This window comes from Syngnathus floridae, chromosome 19 (assembly GCF_059516105.1).
Source record: "Syngnathus floridae isolate MCC-2025c chromosome 19, RoL_Sflo_1.0, whole genome shotgun sequence".
NCBI classification, from domain to species: Eukaryota; Metazoa; Chordata; class Actinopteri; order Syngnathiformes; family Syngnathidae; genus Syngnathus; species Syngnathus floridae.
Genome location: NC_142431.1, coordinates 6,966,953 through 6,986,206, shown reverse-complemented (window position 1 = coordinate 6,986,206; position 19,254 = coordinate 6,966,953). Strand labels below are relative to the sequence as shown.

The window sequence follows — 19,254 nt, the reverse complement described above, 5'->3', positions numbered from 1 at the left end:
CACTCACACACTCAAGTTGAACAGGAGAATTGAGGCGAGACCTCCTCCTCACGGCGGTTTCTTGCTGACATTGAAGTTTTTGATCATGTATCACTTTTTGCAACCCCCACCTCGTCCTCCCTCATTTACTCTCTTAATGCTAGGTATTTATGCTCTTGCTCTCTTTATCGTTTCTCCACTGATATGGATCAAATTACGAACTCCCATCCAATTGGTACAAATTTCTGCCGCACATTCTAATGACACCTGCACGGACATTGATACTCTCATACCTACAGCCACCACTCTTCCCCCAACCCCGACATAAGCACGTGTATCATCTGTGTTCGTTTTACATGGTTTATGGATGTTGTGTTTTTTGATTCCGCTCTTTGTGTAACGGACTGATTACTCCTGTAATTGAGAGCCACAAGTTAGAGTGACCGGCCGTTTATCATGTTCCAATATTCCCGTGTTCATGCCACACTTTGTTAGTTTGTCTTTGTGTGTGTATATATATATATATATATATATATATATATATATATATATATATATATATATATATATATATATATATATATATATATATATATATATATATATATATACAAACTCTCCGTTGTGGTTGACATAGCCATCCCAAATGATGGTAACATTAGAAAGAAGGAACATGAGAAACTTGAGAAATATCAAGGGCTCAGAGAAGAGCTGGAGAAGACCTGGAGAGTTAAGACTTCAGTGGTACCTGTGGTCATTGGAGCACTAGGGGCAGTAACCCCCAAACTGGAGGAGTGGCTGAAACAGATCCCAGGAAAAACATCTGACATCTCAGTCCAGAAAAGTGCAGTACTAGGAACAGCAAAGATACTGCGTAGAACCCTCAAGCTCCCAGGCCTCTGGTAGAGGACCCGAGCTTGAAGGGAAAAAGAGACCACCCATGGGGGGTGAGGAAAAGTTTTTTTTATATATATATATATATATATATAATGTATATTAATATATTCTATATTAATTCTATATTAATTTATACAAACAGAGTTGCTCCATCAGAGCACAGACATGGCACAAACAGCTTGGTAACTTTTCCATTACACATAAGGCAGAGCTCATTAACGCATTAACATATTGATACAAAACATTCAGTAGATAGCAAGATATTATGAGGATATGTTTTTTCTTCTTTTCCCCTCCCTTTTCTTCCCTTCCATATTCCTGCTTGCGAAGAGTATAAAACCTTCTGATCTGGAGTCTGACGTGGTTGTTCTCATCTGCTGAAGTGCACTTGTACTGACTGCCGTGAAGCAACCCAAAATCTTGCAAATAAAGAACAACTATTACTCCACATCTTTATTTTCTTTGCTCAACGACGGACATCTTGAACAAAACTCAACAATAGTTTAACAAAAAAGAACAAATTTATTTTAAAAAAAACATCAAATTGACACACCAGTCTCTGGAACATTTCTGACATTGCCTTTAAGTAATTTTTGGGGGGGACATGTCCTCAGTGTATCTGTCAAGTATACATTGCATTTTCAGAGTTTTCTGGGACTTATATTGATGACAAAAAAATCTGTAGTTTCATGATGTCAGAGGAAATAGCTTTAATTATTTTAACCTGAAAAAACATTGGTTTTTAACATAAAAGACATTAAAAACAAACAAAAAAATGCTGAAACAAAATACCATATCAAAACAAAAAGTAAGCATTAAACTAAATGACACAAAGAGCAGTTAGCACCATGCTCTGGACTGGAAATTAAATTTGTCACTTTTTAAAAAGATGCTTTTTTATTTTTTTTTATTTGCTCATTCAACTATGTTTTCGCAAACGTTGCAAGTATTCTTCCTGTTTTAGAATACAAAGAACCCATCTCTAAGATCATCAAATCTAAGAACTAGCTCTCAGTAAATTGCAGCTCGGCACAACAGTGCTGCAAAAAACTCTCTTTTCAAATGACTACATTCCTTGTAAAGGCAGATTTACGTGTCGTGTTCAGTCAGACTTCCTGTGGCGTTGTCTCCTCCGTGTTGTAGGGGAAATAGTAGAGGTCTTTTTTGACAGCCATCAGCAGGCCAGGGACCCCCGTGCGGCCACCAAGGCTGGAGGAGAAGACCACGCTGGGGATGGCGTCGCTGGCGGCCGGGTGGGGCGATGGGATGGTCCTTAGAAGGTGGCCGTCCCGCAGGCTCCAGAACCTTGTGTAGCAGTCCTGACCCACTTGTGGGCAAAAAGAAGAATCTCATTGCAACGTAGTGATAGGAAGTACAAGTATCTTGACATTCTCAGTTAGCGCGTGAGTGCTTTTGTGACATACCAGTCAAAAGAAGGCCCTCGGGCTCACTAACATGGATGGGGAGGGCGGCGTGCTCGTTGTAGTGGCCCCGGTACTCCTGTACTGGCTTCCTAGCCCGTATGTCCCACAGCTTGATCTGGAACAGAGATCACACGCAGCTTGTGATGTTGCTGCGGTGAAGGTGTGACAAAAGCACCATTCCTGACCTGGCCTGACATGTCTGCAGCAAGCAGGTAGTTCTCGTCCCGCAATACGCGTAGCGACGTGATGGCCGATTCTTGTTTCAAGCTTGTCGCCTTACTGCCTCTCATATTCCGCGTGTCGAGACTGAAAATCTCCCCCGACCGGCAGCCGTTGAACAGCAAGGGGACCTGCGTGGATTACTCGTCATGTCAAAGCTGGCTCCACACAAATGGACAATCTGGACAAATTGGACTGGCTCACATTTTCACAATCAGTTGAGATGTCAGTATGCGTGTGCATCCTGTCTGACACGGCGTACAAGAATAAAGCTTAAAATAAAATAAAAAAAAAATAAAAAAAACAGGCAAACTCACTCCAACACAAAACTGCTGAGCCAAGATGTCGCTGTCGACGCTGATTGTTTGTCTTTTGCCTGAGACGGCTTGTTGCAGGACTACCTGATAGGACAAACCTGCCAACAAATGCAATCGCGCCTTTAGATTATGTGCACATATTGCTACAAAAATGACATGAATAAAAGTATGAAATATTTTGTGACCCTGACCTGCACTGAACCACTTCTCAAACTGCGGATGTAGACACCAAGCGCAGCACCAGGCCATGGGGATCTTAAAATTGCAGCACATCCCTGTCTGATCTGTGGATGAAAGGAGACACTCCATTAGGTACACCTGCACATCCAGTCTATGCAGAAAATGTTTTCTGAGCTCACTTTGGTTGAGAGCTATTTCCTAACACTTTTAACTCTTACACAAACTATTAGGTACAGCTCTTGCAACTTCTAATCTGATATAAACCACAATAAAAGGCAAGTTCGATGCCAGAATTATAAAAAATAATAATGGAAAAAAAACAAAAAAGATGTAACTTGAGTCAGAGTTGCTGAAGAGTGCCGTTGGGAGCAAAGTGATGGAGCCAAGCCTGTTTGCGACCCCCACCAAGCATAGTCTGGACAATTGAGGCTTCAGTTAAGGAGCGCTGTATATGGGCTGACGCAAAACACAAGTAAAACATACAAAATATATTTAACGATCCAGAGGATACAACACATGAGAGTCGAGATGGTTGACTGACGCCCAGCAGAGGGAATTCACCTGAAACATATGGAACCCAGATGTGTGTGACGATCATTGGGGCTTTAACTTTAAGAGGGATACTCACTGATTACATTATCAGGTACCAACTGAGGTTTTTATGTTCTAATTATCACATCCGACTGAAAAGTCATTTGACATCAACAATCCTCTTTAATATTCTCACCTTGTAATTGGTGAAGTAGGGGTTGTCACACATTTTGACAGTCAGCGGTCCACCGCTTCTGCTTCTGCTGAAGCCCAAGCAGCTGTACTTGCAGCCACCATAAGACATGTCGCTAACGGTGAACACTTGCTCGCACGTGGAGTCGGCCTACAGGAGAAAAAAAAAAGAAGCTGAAATCCACTTGGCAAATTTTGGTTCCCCCGCTGCAGGTTCATAGGAGGATCTTGCTTTGGTGCGTTCACTGACCATAATAGTCCTGAAGTTGTCTGCGCTCTGATGGTCCAGCTTGCGGCATCTCATGGTGCTGATCCTACACTCGTGGACCTGCCTGAAAGCTCATTGTTTAACCCCTTAAACTGCTCCAAAATAAAAATCTTAATTTATTAATCATTGTGGTGACACAAATGTTCTAACAAATTTCAATGTTGACAAAAGACACCAACAATACAGTACCTGTAGTAGGACATCTCAGCTAGCAGCCCGAGACGTCTATTCTGTAGAAGCAAGGAAGCGTTGAGCCCTGCCCTCGGTGCTTTCTAGAAGAAAGAAAACATTTTAACACTCATTGGATTTGCTCAATATGAATATAATGTACGTTGTCATACTTTTGTGGCCTTGCCATCCTCCTCGAGCATCCTGGCTCTTTCTTTCTCTTGTTCCTTTTTCTTCAGCTGCTCCCGGGTTAGAGGGTTGCAGTTGTTGTTACCCGGCAACAAGCGGAAGTATCTGTTCTTCTCCGAGTCAAAGTAGAAACCTGGTAGTTCTGATGGTGAAAAAGGCTCATGTTTTTTGCATGTTGTGTATATTCAAGATCAAGTCAGGGATTACTCTTTGTAAGAGTAATTTTGGGGATGTCTGGTACCAACCTGGCGCCACGCTGTTGTCTGAGGAAGAAGAGCTGATTTCGTTGTCAGATGTTCTGGAAGAAGGCCCTGCAGCGTCATAGCCGTCCCTGAGGATTCAGAATTTGCACGACATTTTGCATTTTCTGGAAAATAGATATTTCCTAGCCCCAAAACGCATCACCTGTCTTCCCATGATGATCGCCACCGTCGTCTTCCCCGGTAGCGTCCACGTCCAGGGTGACGAGTGTAACCTTGCTGTCCTCGTTGGACTCGTCTGTCCTCTTTCCAGTTCCACTTCTTCATCCCTGCACTTTTGGTCCAAACCGAATGGACGCCACGTTGTCGTTTTTGTTTATGTTTTCACTCCATTGCAGCACAACGTCGCGTGTTCCAGCGTGGAGCTAGCCTTCTTTACCCGAAGTTTAAGAGTTTGTGTGATTCTTCGGCTAACTTAGCGGCAGCAAATAAACCACAAGTGGTAAATTTTATTTACCTATTGGTAAGATACATACAGTGTCAAAGATTTGGACGATTTTGTAGTTTCAAGTTATTTCGAAGAGAGGAAAACTAGCTTTCCGGTCAGTGAGCTTCCGTCATTTGGTCCCACCTTGAAGTGATCGTCATTGGTTAATCATTAACAACTGCGTGACGTAGATGATTTTCATTGGTTGTTGTTTTTCACATTTTATTGAATCTAAGATGTGGATTTTGTTTATTCTGTTAAATATTGGGGAAAAAATTCAATGTGACAACTTATTCATGTAATAAAAAAATATTGTCCCCAAAATAATTTCAAGTGGCACGTTATTACGTATGTAATGCATTTGTTTACATTTTTACGTCCGGTGTAGTATGAGTTTTCACAATAGGTTATTCACAACGTGACTAAAATGCAATCCTAGTTATTTTGTGCTGTGCCCTGAAACGTAAAAACAAATTTAATATATATATATTTTACTGTTGTTTATTTTGACAGCAATTCTGGTTCCTGGTACATAGCATGTCAGGATTTGAGTTGACAGACTCTTGCAGGAGCATGCGAAGTTCTGCGTTCTGCTGTTCCAGGCTCTTAATTTCAGGGATAAGATCGGAGATCTTGGTGAGAACAGCGCTGGAAGACAGAGGAAGGCAACCCTTTAAGATTTGGTTGTGCAAATGGATTTGTATGTATGCCACTTATTTACTCACATGCGCTTTTTCAGAGTGATCTCCGTCACTTCCCACACTTTGAGTTTATCCTCTGTGATGATGTTGGCCAAACTCTCCCAGTAGGCTTCGTCCGCTGAGGAGTCCCACATGTCTGCGCTCCAGTAGCGGGGATGCCCAGTGGCATGGCTCTTTCTTCACACAACAAAAATAAATGTTAGCTCCAGCTGCAAATCCTACAACACCAATAATAAACATGCTGATAAATACATGAGCAATGAAGTTTACTACTTGAGGCTGTTCTTAGCTAACCTGAATCGGCCCTGATGCTTCAAGAAGTCCTTAAAAGCAGACAAGATGTGATTTGGATTACACGCCGAGCCACTGGCGCCTCCTTCTGAGTCAGCAGAACAACCCTACAAGAAGTACGTTTGTTGAAAAGGCCAATTGCTTTCATAGTTCAGAAAACTCCTCACCTCAATTTTCTCCCTCTGCTGGTACTTGAGAATGAAGTTAGCCAACCTGGGTAAATCCTCCTCTTCCATGCCAAAAATCTGGTTGGGGGCAAGAAAAAAGACTTCTGTGATGTCTGGGCAGTAAAAAGGTTGACAAGAACTTACCTCGAGAAGAGTTTCTAGCTTCACAAATTTCTGTTCCTTCTTGTCCAATGTTGCCAAGAACTGGAGTCTGTCCTTCGTCAGGAAGCCCTGAGACAGAGCACACAGAAAAAAGATACACTGAAAAAATGCTGAGTGTGACATTGGATTAGTGTAAAGTAAATTTATCCATGCCCACGAGATCTGAGCTTTTGGTAGAACTTATTGAACAAGATGTGGAAGATGCCTAAAAAAAATCAACTCTTTGTATATTACGTAAAAGTGACTTATTGTAACAGCAGGATGAAAATATTTCAGATAGACATTTTCAGCTTTGGGGAAAAAAAAATCTGTGTTGTGTGGGGCTCACCAATTCATCACACAGCAACTCCATGATTTCCTTCATGGTCTCCAAGGGCACCATGTCCTCCTCCTCCAATGACGTAGCAGCTGCGTCTGTTCCAGCAGAGCTTTCAGGCAGCAGCCCGGTCTGTTCCACACTGGCTTGTTTCCACATTTGGTCTGGACCACACAGACCCAAGGAGGAGGCCGCTCGCGGTCTCGGCCATGCCAGACCGAGGAGCTGCTTGTAAATCATGGAGTCGATGACTAAAGCCTTCTCAGCTTGTTGCCTCACTTCCTTGTCAAGCATCTTCCATGTGTCCTTAAATTGTTTGGAATCAGTGACAGCAAAGTGTCTGAAGGATGAATGAAGATAACAATTAAGAAAAGGAATGCATCTTTCAGAGGGCTAAATGATCAAATGGGCATTGTAATTTAGTAGATTGCAATTTCTCAAAAATTGTAAAAAGGATCTTGGAAAAAAAGATAATTATGTTTAATTGCCATCATAATATTGAAAGGAAATAAAACGCATTTCTTTTTTCCCCCGAAATGGTTCAATCCTAATTTCTAATCTCTCACTTGATTCTCTGCTGCATGCACTTGTATTTCTCGATGCTGCGTTTGTAGTCATCAGTCAAATGGGCGCTCTGCTTCTCTGATTGTATCTTGCTGCTCGCATAAGTGCGCCTCAGGTTTTTCAGCTCTGTCTGCAGCCTGGAACACAACGTGTACAATCTTTGTTTTGTCGTTATTATTCATTTAAAAAAAAAAAAAAAGAACAATGAAAGTTTGATTACGAGCGATGACTAGCGTTGGCTGTGTGCCTTTAAGGGGCGTGGCCTCACTGTAGAGTGACATGAGCATTTAACTTACTTGAGGATTCTCTTCTTCATGTGGCTTAAGTTGTACATCTCTCGGTCGTCCTTATCTTTGATGTAGTTAATACTGCTGAGCAGGCTGTTGGCCAGCATTTGGTCATGTTCCCTCTCGAGAGCCTTAAAAAAATAGAAGTGTTCAACTCTACTCGTTAAAATCAATCACATTGGTACATATAAATTAATTCTCACACAATTTATCTCCTTACCTGACACTTAGCGAAGTGTTCGGCCCTCCACGCATCATATTTGTATTCGGGATCCATCGACAGGTTGTAAATTTTGGCTTCGTACTCCTCCACTGTCCTCTTCCTCTCTGCTAGCCTCTTTTGCTGCAAACACACCATCGCTCATTTACACGTGCACCCCATGCGTTAGAAAATGTAAAAGTCTCTTAACCTGCTGGTCCCACAGCTCCTTGAGGCACTGCTCCCATTCGCTCTGGTCTTTTGTGAGCAAGACCTCATGTTCCCGCTGGTACACGCTCTGGAAAAAGGTAAGTGTCAATAACAAAGAGCACATATTCCAGCTAGCAAGAAGGTGAGGTGCCATCACGACTGCTCATGTAATTAAAATGTTTTCTTGACCATAGTTTTAGTTATTTCATTTTTTTACATGACCAATGATAATAACAAAAAACCGGGAGCGACTCGGAGTAGAGTCGCTGCTCCTCCATGTTGAGAGGAGCCAGATGAGGTGGCTCGAGCATCTCATCAGGATGCCTCCTGGACGCCTCCCTGGGGAGGTGTTCCGGGCATGTCCCACCGGTAGGAGACCCCGTAGACGACCCAGGACGCGCTGGAGGGACTATGTCTCTCAGCTGGCCTGGGAACATCTTGGGATCCCCCGGAATGAGATGGATGAAGTGGCTGGGGAGAGGGAAGTCTGGGAGTCCCTCCTAAAGCTGCTGCCCACGCGACCCGACCCCGGATAAGCGGAAGAAGATGGATGGATGATAATAACATTGATGCCAATTCCATAAAAGTGAACATGACATGACTGCACCTCAATCTCATCCAGCTCCTCCCTGTAGGCCTGAGTCAGAGTCGTGATGAGCTCTTCAGAGCATTGCATCATCTGATCAATCTCCTCCGCCTGCCTCCTCAAGTCCTTCACGTAGAAATCGTCTCCACTCTTCAACTCCTGCTCAATGACATCGCTGTCGTCAATGGAGCCCTGGCACCAGTGGGCTGACGTAGTTTATGTCGTTCTCTTACCTGCTGGAGGTCTTTGATGACTTTCCTTTTGTCCTCGATGAGTTCTGCACACAGGAGCTGCTGCCACTTGAGCGTTTCCTGCAGCTCATGAGGGATGTCGGTCTGCTCAGCCAACGACCACCTGCTGGTTATCTCCTCAAACTTCTCCTGGCTGGACTTGAATTCCTTTTCCAGCATCTCTGTGCTGAGTCGAGAAGGCCACAATGAGGAAGGACACACGGGTGTCAATCTTATTCTTTGGCAAAATGAAAACTGACCGTTTCCTGCGAGCTTCCTCCAACTCTTCCCGTCGCATGGATTCTTTGGCGTCAGCTGCAACTTGGATGTCGGTCACTAATGCCAGCAAATCTCTCTCCAGCTTGGACATTTTCCCGGAGATGCACGGCTGGAAAAAATAAAACATTTTATAGAGCTATCTACTACATAGGTTGATTCATAAATTATATTATGTATGTCCATTATATAAGTACGACATTACACAAATGCATATAACATATAACTCCAAATAGGTATTATGCTAGCCTTTATTATTAATTGATTTATTAATTTGTACTACTACTAAGAGTAGTTCCCAATTTACCAACCTTTGCATGTTGCTCTTCTGCTGGAGGTGGCTTCTCCTGCGTGGACACTCTCCATGTGCACAAAGTGACAGAAGGCCATTTGATTCCGCATTTACGTGTTAGCGCAGTAATATACACTTGGCTTTGCAAAATAAATTCTAAATAAAGTGCTAGAACAAAACGACCCAATTTACCTGTTTTCCGAGTCTTTAATTTCAGAAACATCCAAGTTTTCACACGTCTTCCCAGCAGCCTTTACTTTTTCCATAATTATGTTTTGACAATTAAAAAATATTCACGGTATGACGAATTAGGAAGCGTGCAGATTCCTGCAGAATATCGCGGGGCTGCGTTTTGCGACCTGTTGCTATGGCAACCGAGCGCTGCCTTCACCCTTTCCTTTTGAGCAAAATCTGCAATACCAACACTTGTCTGTAGATAGCGGTATTGTCTCAAAATAAACCACATATCAACAGTGTACCTGATCAAAAACAGAAGCCCACTTGCCCAAATGCTCACTGTCTTGACAAGATGATGGTACACAAGGGGGTCAGACGCTCGTGCCCTTCAGCCGCTGCTTTATCCTCAAGTGGTCCCCCGGGTAGCAAAGGTTTCTGACATATGATCCAACATCTGCGATGTCACCAACAGCTGACTTGACATAATACCTTTGTGCAAGCGAGGGACCACGAGGGAGCAGGACGTCTCTTTTTCTTACAAGCGTGAACACCTTTTTTTGTATGGAGCTGAGATTACAAACTCAATGACTGCCATAAGAGAGTGATTCTATAATCTAGCCTAATACCATAATCTTGGGATTGACAGACTTTGACCCCCGCTCGCAGGTGCATGACGAATGCGCGCACGCGTGTGTGTGCTAAATCCAAGCCGCGGGGGCATTTGTTTACTTCTTAGTCGACAAAGAATCATATTCATGGCTCAGGCGTTGAGAGGTGTGCGGCCTAAAGGTCACCTACAGCCAGTTAACTGACATCTTAGGGGGGGACGCTGCGGCTGATGGTAGGCTTCCAGGTCTTATGCCACAACCTAAACACCAACTAACACTTTCTTGATATTGGCATGACAAAGCAATGAGATACAGTGGATAGAAAAGTCTACACACCCTGTAAAAATAACTGAAAGAATGTGGTTGCAAAAGTATGTGCACCCTCAAGATTGGGCTATGGCTGTTGAGAATGAATACATTGAAACTCAAGTTAAACATGAATACACCTGCCACCATTTGAAGTGCATCTGATTAAGCCCAAATAAATTTGAACTGTTTTCATAATCTTACCTGAGATACAGAACTATTCATAATTTTTTCCACCTTATCTAAGGCCCCAACACCAGGTGAGAAAAAAAAAATACAGTGCCAAATCATGATGCTGCCACCACTATGCTTCACTTCAGGTATGGTGCTCTTCTGGTGATGAGCAGTATTGTTTCTAAATCAAACATGACACATTTTCTGGCGTGTTTGGGAGAATGTTAGAATAAGACTACTCATCACCAAAAGAACACAAAACCTACCTACCATTTTTCTTTAGCTGAAACTAGCGCCTTAGTCAGGTTGAAGGGAATTATGAACAGTTCCAGATACCAGTCACGCTTGTACTAGAAAGCAAGAAAAAAAAAAACAATGTCAACAAAAGCTTTCAAAAACAATAGGAGTGAATGAAGAGGCCATTTGAGATTTACAAATGATTTTCCAAGTGTTTATTGTTCACACTAAAACCTGAACATAAATCTCAGCACTTTTATAATCCAGCAACAGAAGCAGAACAAGAATGATGTGGTGGTCACATTGCAATATCAAAACTGTTAGTGGATTAGGTGGTCAATTATTATATGAAGAATTATATGAGGAATTAGGCCGATTACTCCTGGATTTTATTTTTTATTGCAAAACAGCAATAAATCTGGCAAAAGTCACTCACTGTTTCAACTAAGGCAGTCTTTGTTGCAATGACATTTCAAATATGTGTTTTTTTTGTATACACAAATTCATAAACATAAAATAAAAACAACAAAATGGCAGCATAACTATAATAGTCAAATACTATGTTATGTAGTTTATACAGAACATTTTCGAATGTGGAAGTTTTATTTGTTATCGCCGGTATAACTGTATATTATATTTAATGGACAACATTGAATTATTTCAGCTTTTACATATTAAATAATTTTTATTCAATCGATTTAAACTAAATAACACATTTACGTCACTGTTTGTTATCAACTAATACAATTGTGTTTATTTAAAGGCTTATCATCTCACTTGACGAATCAAACGGCAGAGTTTAGTGGGAATCTTAAACTGTCACCACCAAGCCGGCCAGCACACGGCATTTTCACGCAACACGCCGCCCTGAAGGGGCTCATATGACTCGGTGTGCGCGTAATGCTCTTAGCGGCGAGCTGATGGGCCCCAGTGGCTACGCTCCATCAGACCAAGAAGCCAAGAAAAGTGTTTTAACGAGGGTGTGTGTGGCGGAGGAGATTATTGGGTGAAGTATCTTTATCCTGCTGTTAGATTAGCCGCTAATGATGGAGGAAAAGCCCACCCCCATGCGAGAGTTTGGAACAAGGGCTGCCGCTGTGTGAAAGGCGAGCCGCTTTAGGAACTCTGCACCTCGGACTCACTCGGGCTGACGCAGTGCAGCGGAAGCTGCGTGTTTTTTTTGTTTTTTAATCGAGAAACCAACACTCTATAATGTATATATGAGAAAAAAAAAAAGAGTATTAATATAATTAAAAAAAAGTGGAGGGGTGGGGAAAATGTTTTTCATTACAGCTTCTTCTGGTATGCGCAACGTTTGACCACTAGACTGCAGTATAATATAGTAAGGCAAACAGTTTTACTCAATTACTGAAAGTGGCTCAATAAGTCGCATTTTGCAAGGATAAAGAATATATGCTTGTGAGTACTGCTATATTTAGTTATTTATGTTAGAACACCACCACATGGATGCTATTTGTTAAACTCGTATATATTCTGCTTTTAACGATCTGTCCAGGGACTACCGGCTTATTAATAGCGTGACTAAACAATGACATAAATGTGCTTAATGTTCATCAATCCAGCACTCCAAACATAGCCGTAAAGAAATACCAGGAAATGAACCCAACGACAAGCTCAACAAAGAAAAAAACAACTTTCAAAGGTTGATGTATCCACAATAGACTGATTTTGGCAGCATGATTCAGAGTGCTCTCATGACTTATGTCCGTGCGGTTGTATTTAGCCAAAATGTCCGCGTCACCGCTAATGGACATGGAGTACTTCTCTTATTTTTGTAGCGGGCTCTCTCTCAGGTTGCATTAAAGACATAAAACCCATTTCTCAATCCATAACTAGAGCGCTGACTCACATGTGACAATGTGCGCACACACATTTGCACAAAAACACGAGGATGTTTGTGCAGCTGTGTGTGCAACTATGTAATTAATATTAGGATTTAAAAGCATGGATCCGTTCCTATTTAATCAATTTTGAATTACAGCAGCATAAAGTATAGCAGGGTAAAAACCACTTCAGTGGTTTTGACGTTTCACATTTTACTCAAAAAGAAGGCTCAATAAAAGCCGAGCTAACTAATTTCTTTCACATTTAATCACGATTGATATATTGTAAGGATTGTGGAGATTAATAAAAATAAATAGTTGCACACCAGGATGCAAACATTCAAACTGTTGAGGCGGTACGTAAATGGCTATTCCTAAAAATGCTTCACTGACAGCGGTAAAGTCAAAACATCCTAATTTAATGACATATACAACTGCATTAAAAAGTCAAATGAAAAGTTTGGACAATGTGAACATTGCAACCTTCAGTGTGTTTAACATTCAATTTGTCCGGGTCCTCGAAATACTGAGCAGGTGAAATCATCCTAGAGTAACAGCCGCTCTTACCACAAACCTCCCAAACGTGCAAAACTTGGAACACCTCAGTGGCGTCCGCCATCAGCTCTGCTTGTCCTGAATGTTCATCAGACTGGCGGCGTACGACTTTGCTCTCTTGGCTGCAACAAAGTGGGAGGAGGGGTTGTCATTTGTTCGTGTTGGCTGAATTCATGATGATTTTGTCAGGTTCGCCCTTCACTGATAACCTCGGTCCCGTCGCAGGGCCAAAACTTTACTGTCACAGTCCAAGTACACAACCCCGCACTCATTTTAGCAGCCCACAAAGAGCCTTCAAAACCCCTGTCAAAATATGTGCGCGCAACAATGGGGGAATTAAGCGGGTTACTCACGGTGTATGAGCTTGCGTTTCTTTTGTTCCGAGTGAAGGAAGCTACTCAAGTAGAAGATGATGGGCAGAAAGAGCATGAAGCCGGACACGGCGATGACAGGCACCGTCTCCTCGCGGGGGAGGGAACATTTGAAGTTTTTACTCCACAGCCTGCGGGTCACGTTCATCTGAGAACGAGGCAGAGTGCCAAAATAAGCGGCGGAGACTATGACACATTGTTGCTAATCAGTCCGCCTATCTTGGTGGTCGTCTTTTTGGAAATGCCAGCGTATGCGAATGACGTGGTGACACTTCAAAATCACAATATTGGAATTAAAAGTGAGACAGTAATGCTGCGGTGCGGTCAGCTTGCGCACCGCCACAATGTGCAACAAACAGCAAAAAAAGAGCTAAGACTTTGGGAAATGTTAATCACATTCAAATCCCAAGGCAAAAAAAAAAATCTTTGAGCAGTTTGATTGTTTGGCCACTTTAGCCACGTACGTACCCCATCCTCAATGTCAATACACATGGTGTCATTCTTCTCCATGCGGCTGTAAAGCTCGTTGAGGACCTTATATGCACTCTTACAGTTTTTACACAGCTCTGTGTGGTTCCCCTGTGGAGACATGCCAAAAGGGGTGAGACATTGCATCTCTGTGTGTGAATCTGGGAATGTGTGAATAAGCAAGTGAGTACCTGTTGATACATATCAAAGCAGGTGAGAGTTTGGTTGAGAGTGGACATGAAGTACAGAGTGTCATTGGTGAGACTCTGGAATCCATCATTGATGCAGTCTACATCGAGGAAAAAAAAAGCAAGAGCTTTGTCATTCACCATCAAGTGTGCATGTGTGCCCAAAACAATGTGAATTCATTTCAACATAATCTTACCAAAAATAAAGCGCCAGATAGCCCAATAGACGGGAAACATGCAAACAATGAGCCATCATTGCACAGAGCAGAAGTAAGAAAAGTCACATGCTTTGTCTCTAATAGTCATGTGATCCTCACTATAGGAGAAGTGAGTCTTGCATTTACAGTCGCGTTTGTGTGCACGTACTGTCACAGGCAGATTTGGTCCACATGTCCTTTAGGTTGTTAAACAGCAGATAGACCAGCATGAGACGGTCACTGCGCAGAAGGCTGTCCCTGCAGCTCTCATTGCCAGGACCCAACTGAATACATTCAGCACCAAAAACAACAAACCAAGCAGAGTTATTAATGTTGCCCCCTTAGGGAAGAAATGTCACAAGACCACAGTAACTCATGAGACGCACAGTTCCAAGGACATTGTTGTTGCGGTACCTGTTCCGAGGAGATGTTCATGTAGGTGTTCACCAACATGCCGTAGGCGCCGAAGCAGTTCTGGCAAACTTTAACCGGCCGGGCAGACGTAACCAGGCAGTTGACATAGGTCTCATAGCGCTGGCCAAATAGGCTCAGCAGCTCGCTGCAGTAGTCGCTCACCTCCAAGTCGTCCGGGAAAGCGGACATCAAGTTGAAGGGGGCGGGAGAGTCGTCCTCCGTCGCCGGCAGAAAAACGGGCGGCTCCGCCGCAACTGAAACGGAAAGTGTGGCGTTAGCTCCTTCGCTAGGCGCAACGGAGCAAATATATAACGACCACGCGGTTAAAAAGAAATTTGGGTAATTAAGAAACATGTTCGATATCTTAAATGCGTCGAAGTACATTCGTCTGCCTCAGGGAACCCACAACTTCCGTGTTTGGGATTAGCGGGATCATGTGACTGGGAGAAGTCTCGCGAGATCTCAGGGTAAAAGCCAAAACCAGTACGCAGTTTGCATACCAAAATGTAATATCATTGTATTTATATTATTTAATCTTTATTTTCATTTTTTTACAGAGTGAGTTGAGTTCAGAATACTGTATAATGCTTGTTTTTTTAGGAACCTGAATATGATTGTCAGATGCTATTAATGTCCTGCTAATTTCTATGTAATTTCATCCATCCATCCATCCATCCATCCATCCATCCATCCATCCATCCATCCATCCATCCATCCATCCATCCATCCATCCATCCATCCATCCATCCATCCATCCATCCATCCATCCATCCATCCATCCATCCATTATCTGTATTGCTTGTCTCCACGGGGGTCGCGGGCGTGCTGGAACCTATCCCAGCAGTCATCGGGCAGTAGGCGGGGGACACCCTGAAGTGGTTGCCAGCCAATCGCAGGGACTATGTAATTTCAAGGTTAACAAAAATGTTTTCTTAAAATACAATAGCAAACTTCTATCCGTCCGTCCGTCCGTCCGTCCGTCCGTCCATCCGTCCATCTCTATCTATCTATCTATCTATCTATCTATCTATCTATCTATCTATCTATCTATCTATCTATCTATCTATCTATCTATCTATCTATCTATCTATCTATCTATCTATCTATCTATCTATCTATCTATCTATCTATCTATCTATCTATCTATCTATCTATCTATCTATCTATCTATCTATCTATCTATCTATCTATCCGTCTATCCATCTGTCTATCTATCTATTTTTCACCACCACACCATTGCATCAAATAATCAGTCATCTTAAATGCTTCAGGCCCCTGCGCTGATTGTGATAATTGTCACAAAGCCCTCGAATCAAGCCGCGGCAGTCAATGGCCGCTAATGTGAAATTAGTAGCTTTTGATAAGTCTCAGGCCGCATCAATTCTGCAGTCATCGGGGCCTAATGAAAATAAGGGGGAAGAGGACCCGCGTGGCATCGTCCGCCTATTCTAATGGCCGTGCGCCACTTGAGTGGTAAATATAAGGGTATATCCCCCGAAATGCTGCACACGACAACGAGAGCAGCTCATTAACTCTTCTATCCGCCGACTAATTGCTCAGACGTGGCCTCGTTCCTTTATCTTTGCCCAAAGTGAGGCCTACCTCTTAGTTGGAAAGAGCATGCAACCATTCTCATTATTGTAGACACTATCATTATTTAAAGGAGTAACTTGGACATTAGTATGACAGCTAAGGCAGTGGTGGACTTCGTCATGATTACAGCGTTATTTGGCTCTCTTCCTCTGCGGCTCTAATCAGGAGCACACCATGTAGGAAAAAAAAAATCCGCATATCATTACTGGAGATGACCGTTATTGTCGGATGCCGGCATTCATTAGCATGTGCTAGACAGAGGAACCAAGAGGACAAAAATCATCAATTAGACTGATCAAATACATGATGATGATGAGAGCTCTTGAGGAACTATACATAGCTGTTGAACTTTCTCTTGATTTTATAAGTAAAAGTGCAGCAAATTATACCCAAAAAAATTACCTGTACTTACAATCCGAGGTATTCTGTGTAAAATATAGGCTGTATACTTTAATGTCCGTTATTGTGCAGAAAATCACCCGCAAGAATGGACGGCTCGCGCTCATGCCCGCTAAGCTGATCAACACGTTCTTAAGGGAATTTAGTAGGAAACTGCACAAAAGTTAAGCACAGTATTACGTTCCTCTGTGTAAAACCTCATCGGGATGAACTCCGCAAACATGGCTGTCGCGACACAGTCGACAAACACAGTCGACAGGCACAGGAAAAAAGTACATTGCCGAGTCAGCTCTTTCTAAGAATTCACACCGCGCGGTACTTAGAAAACAGACTTTTTATTAAGATTTGTTTCCCTTCCCCCTCTGCTTTCACACTTTGCCACCCATTTCTCTTCATTATATCCATATTTTTTTATGATGTGAACGCAGGTTAACTCCCAGCAGCCTTCAACTTGGCTCTTTGGCGCGGTGGAGAGAAAAGTAGCTGTAAAGTTATGCAGAAGTTATTCTTCATCCCTCGGGCCGTCCCTAATCCGCCCAAAACCTCATTCTTTCATCAGAGAACTGTGCCTCCTTTCTTGCGCCCCCCTCTCTATACAACATAAAGTCAGACTGCATTTAATGGTTATGTCGCGATGGGAGAGGGGCTTTCTTCTTGGCCCTTTCTCCCCGATATCGGCCTTTTTCGTCGTGTGAGTCTCCCAACCCGCGGGGACCCCCATATTCTTCCATCGGCGTCTGACTCGAATCGCAAACTAACCCTGATTTTCACCACTTTGCTGGGAATCGCGGGGAGTGATAATAGAGATTTCGCTTTCATTTTATACGCTTGACTTGGTTATTGTTACTCTGCTCCTCTCCTGTGAGTCTCCTCTTTTCTAGGGATTAAGCCCTGACTTCGTCCCCGCTATACTGGCTGCCGAAGTGGCCCCGGGCCCCGGGATGACAATTGACGCAGATCAAGGCGGGTCCATTCCATTCTTTCAAAAGCTCACTCCAGTTGAAATGAACCGCTTGGACCGGACACGAGAGATGCTCTTCGCTTTGATTCCCACAAATGAAGGAAGACAGTGAAGGTTGCGGTATGCTTAAAAAGCCGTTTGAGAATTGGTTGGATATGGTTCATATCCATTTTAAGATCCATACACAGACAATTCAGCATGTGAATATCAATTTTCATTTGTTGACGTATGAAAATGTCTGAGGCGGCTTTGGTGGCGCACTGGGTAGCACGTCCGCCTCACAGTTATGGAGGGTGCGGTTTCGATTCCACCTCCGGCCCTCCCTGTGTGGAGTTTGCATGTTCTCCCTGAGCCCACGTGGGTTTTCTCCGGGCACTCCGGTTTCCTCCCACATCCCAAAAACATGCTTGGTAGGCCAATTGAGCACTCCAAATTGTCCCTAGGTGTGAGTGCGAGTGCGAATGGTTGTTTGTCTCTGTGTGCCCTGCGATTGGCTGGCAACCGGTTCAGGGTGTCCCCCGCCTACTGCCCGATGACGGCTGGGATAGGCTCCAAGCACACCCGCGACCCCCGTGGGGACTAAGCGGTACAGAAAATGGATGGATGGATGGATGAAAATGTCTGTGCACTGTCATCACCGCGACAGGCTTAAGCACTAACTGTATCACCTCCAATCAGGCAACTGACGACATGTTGCACCCTCTTCCATGGGTCACTTGGGTCGGCCGGTGCTCGTACAGCGAGAAGGGGAGGCGGTGGGCGGTGGGATAATTACCAAACACGAAGCCGACTCCAGACACACAAAAGCCGCTTTTACTTCCTCGCTGCCGGTCGCCCCGGAGAGGACTGTCTCCGCTCGCCCCCCCAAGACCAGAACACCTCTCGTGGCTCTCGAGAAGCCCGGACGTCTTGTTCCATAACAAGATGCGAAAGTGACTTCTTTCAGCCCCACTGAACTGAACATAAACCCCCAGCGACAACCTCCAGTGCCCAAACAGAACAAGGGAGGACGGGTGAGCCGTTCAATTAAGTTGTTATTCGCCGTGTCTAAAGTCCGGCCATATGGCTGTTTGCGGACTTTGTGGACTACTTCTCAGCCTGTATGACACCCACATAGGTGCAACTACTATGACTGTACTACTAATAATTTTATAGATATAAATAATAATAAATGGAGCATTATATAGATAGAGCTTATCTGGATATGCAAAATAAGTAACACCCCACCTCCCTTCTACTGGCGGTGACACGGCAATATGTTTACAGCAAGACGTGCTGGGCTACAAACCACGTCAGCCCTCCAAACAAATTAGTCCCCCAGGAGGGGAATGGGAAGGCGAGGAGGAGGGTGGGGGTGGGGTGGGGGGGCATTTCACATCCAAGCAGAGGCATGAATATGCTGGCATGCCTGCACATAATAGCTCAAACAT

General features: G+C 43.5%; 3 protein-coding genes and 1 long non-coding RNA gene across 5 annotated transcripts; 1 reads left to right on the top strand and 3 right to left on the bottom strand.

Annotated features, from left to right (window-relative positions):
• Positions 1-1,314: 1,314 nt before the first annotated feature.
• Positions 1,315-5,187, bottom strand: wdr21 (WD repeat domain 21). The gene is made up of 13 exons (XM_088362029.1): positions 4,770-5,187; positions 4,610-4,695; positions 4,349-4,506; positions 4,197-4,279; positions 3,990-4,071; positions 3,744-3,890; positions 3,528-3,577; positions 3,352-3,431; positions 3,028-3,120; positions 2,837-2,934; positions 2,486-2,650; positions 2,301-2,415; positions 1,315-2,203 (listed from the first exon to the last, which is right to left on the bottom strand). Exons 1-13 carry the CDS (start codon positions 4,889-4,891, stop codon positions 1,983-1,985), a joined length of 1,500 nt encoding a protein of 499 aa, XP_088218155.1. The 5' UTR covers positions 4,892-5,187; the 3' UTR covers positions 1,315-1,982.
• LOC148381963 (uncharacterized) lies at positions 4,774-6,008 on the top strand. Its single transcript, XR_015854387.1, has 2 exons — positions 4,774-5,687; positions 5,791-6,008. It is a non-coding gene; the product is annotated as an uncharacterized LOC148381963 (long non-coding RNA).
• On the bottom strand, positions 5,343-11,002 carry LOC148381962 (dynein regulatory complex protein 1-like). Of its 2 annotated transcripts, XM_088362028.1 has the most exons (15): positions 9,525-11,002; positions 9,352-9,400; positions 9,025-9,152; positions 8,768-8,946; positions 8,556-8,693; positions 7,950-8,036; positions 7,760-7,882; positions 7,549-7,670; positions 7,255-7,389; positions 6,701-7,028; positions 6,355-6,441; positions 6,211-6,288; positions 6,047-6,150; positions 5,777-5,929; positions 5,343-5,699 (listed from the first exon to the last, which is right to left on the bottom strand). In XM_088362028.1, the coding sequence occupies exons 4-15, from the start codon at positions 8,942-8,944 to the stop codon at positions 5,543-5,545; spliced, it is 1,689 nt and encodes a 562-aa protein (XP_088218154.1). In that variant the 5' UTR covers positions 8,945-8,946; positions 9,025-9,152; positions 9,352-9,400; positions 9,525-11,002; the 3' UTR covers positions 5,343-5,542. The 2 variants fall into 2 exon arrangements, with proteins under 2 accessions (XP_088218154.1, XP_088218153.1); XM_088362027.1 differs by having other exon boundaries at positions 8,768-8,951; positions 9,352-11,002.
• Positions 11,003-11,034: 32 nt separating this feature from the next.
• On the bottom strand, positions 11,035-15,302 carry ostm1 (osteoclastogenesis associated transmembrane protein 1). The gene is made up of 6 exons (XM_088362025.1): positions 14,872-15,302; positions 14,627-14,741; positions 14,264-14,361; positions 14,073-14,183; positions 13,587-13,752; positions 11,035-13,355 (listed from the first exon to the last, which is right to left on the bottom strand). The coding sequence occupies exons 1-6, from the start codon at positions 15,253-15,255 to the stop codon at positions 13,297-13,299; spliced, it is 933 nt and encodes a 310-aa protein (XP_088218151.1). The 5' UTR covers positions 15,256-15,302; the 3' UTR covers positions 11,035-13,296.
• Positions 15,303-19,254: the final 3,952 nt, after the last annotated feature.

What these genes read in the sequence shown, in the direction of transcription:
- wdr21 (XM_088362029.1), bottom strand. Translation starts at nt 4,891, where the DNA reads ATGAAGAAGTGGAACTGGAAAGAGGACAGACGAGTCCAACGAGGACAG. An exon ending in GCTGAGATGTCCTACTACAG is followed by an intron (nt 4,072 to 4,196) that starts GTACTGTATTGT and finishes ATGAGCTTTCAG; the next exon opens with GCAGGTCCACGAGTGTAGGA. An exon ending in ACAACTTCAGGACTATTATG is followed by an intron (nt 3,891 to 3,989) that starts GTCAGTGAACGC and finishes TTTCTCCTGTAG; the next exon opens with GCCGACTCCACGTGCGAGCA.
- LOC148381962 (XM_088362027.1), bottom strand. Translation starts at nt 9,555, where the DNA reads ATGTTTCTGAAATTAAAGACTCGGAAAACAGGTAAATTGGGTCGTTTT. An exon ending in AGGAGCTGTGGGACCAGCAG is followed by an intron (nt 7,883 to 7,949) that starts GTTAAGAGACTT and finishes GTGTGTTTGCAG; the next exon opens with CAAAAGAGGCTAGCAGAGAG. An exon ending in AAGCATCAGGGCCGATTCAG is followed by an intron (nt 5,930 to 6,046) that starts GTTAGCTAAGAA and finishes TGTTGTGTGAAG; the next exon opens with AAAGAGCCATGCCACTGGGC.
- ostm1 (XM_088362025.1), bottom strand. Translation starts at nt 15,255, where the DNA reads ATGTACTTCGACGCATTTAAGATATCGAACATGTTTCTTAATTACCCA. An exon ending in GCTTTGATATGTATCAACAG is followed by an intron (nt 14,184 to 14,263) that starts GTACTCACTTGC and finishes ATGTCTCCACAG; the next exon opens with GGGAACCACACAGAGCTGTG. An exon ending in GTATTGACATTGAGGATGGG is followed by an intron (nt 13,753 to 14,072) that starts GTACGTACGTGG and finishes CCTCGTTCTCAG; the next exon opens with ATGAACGTGACCCGCAGGCT.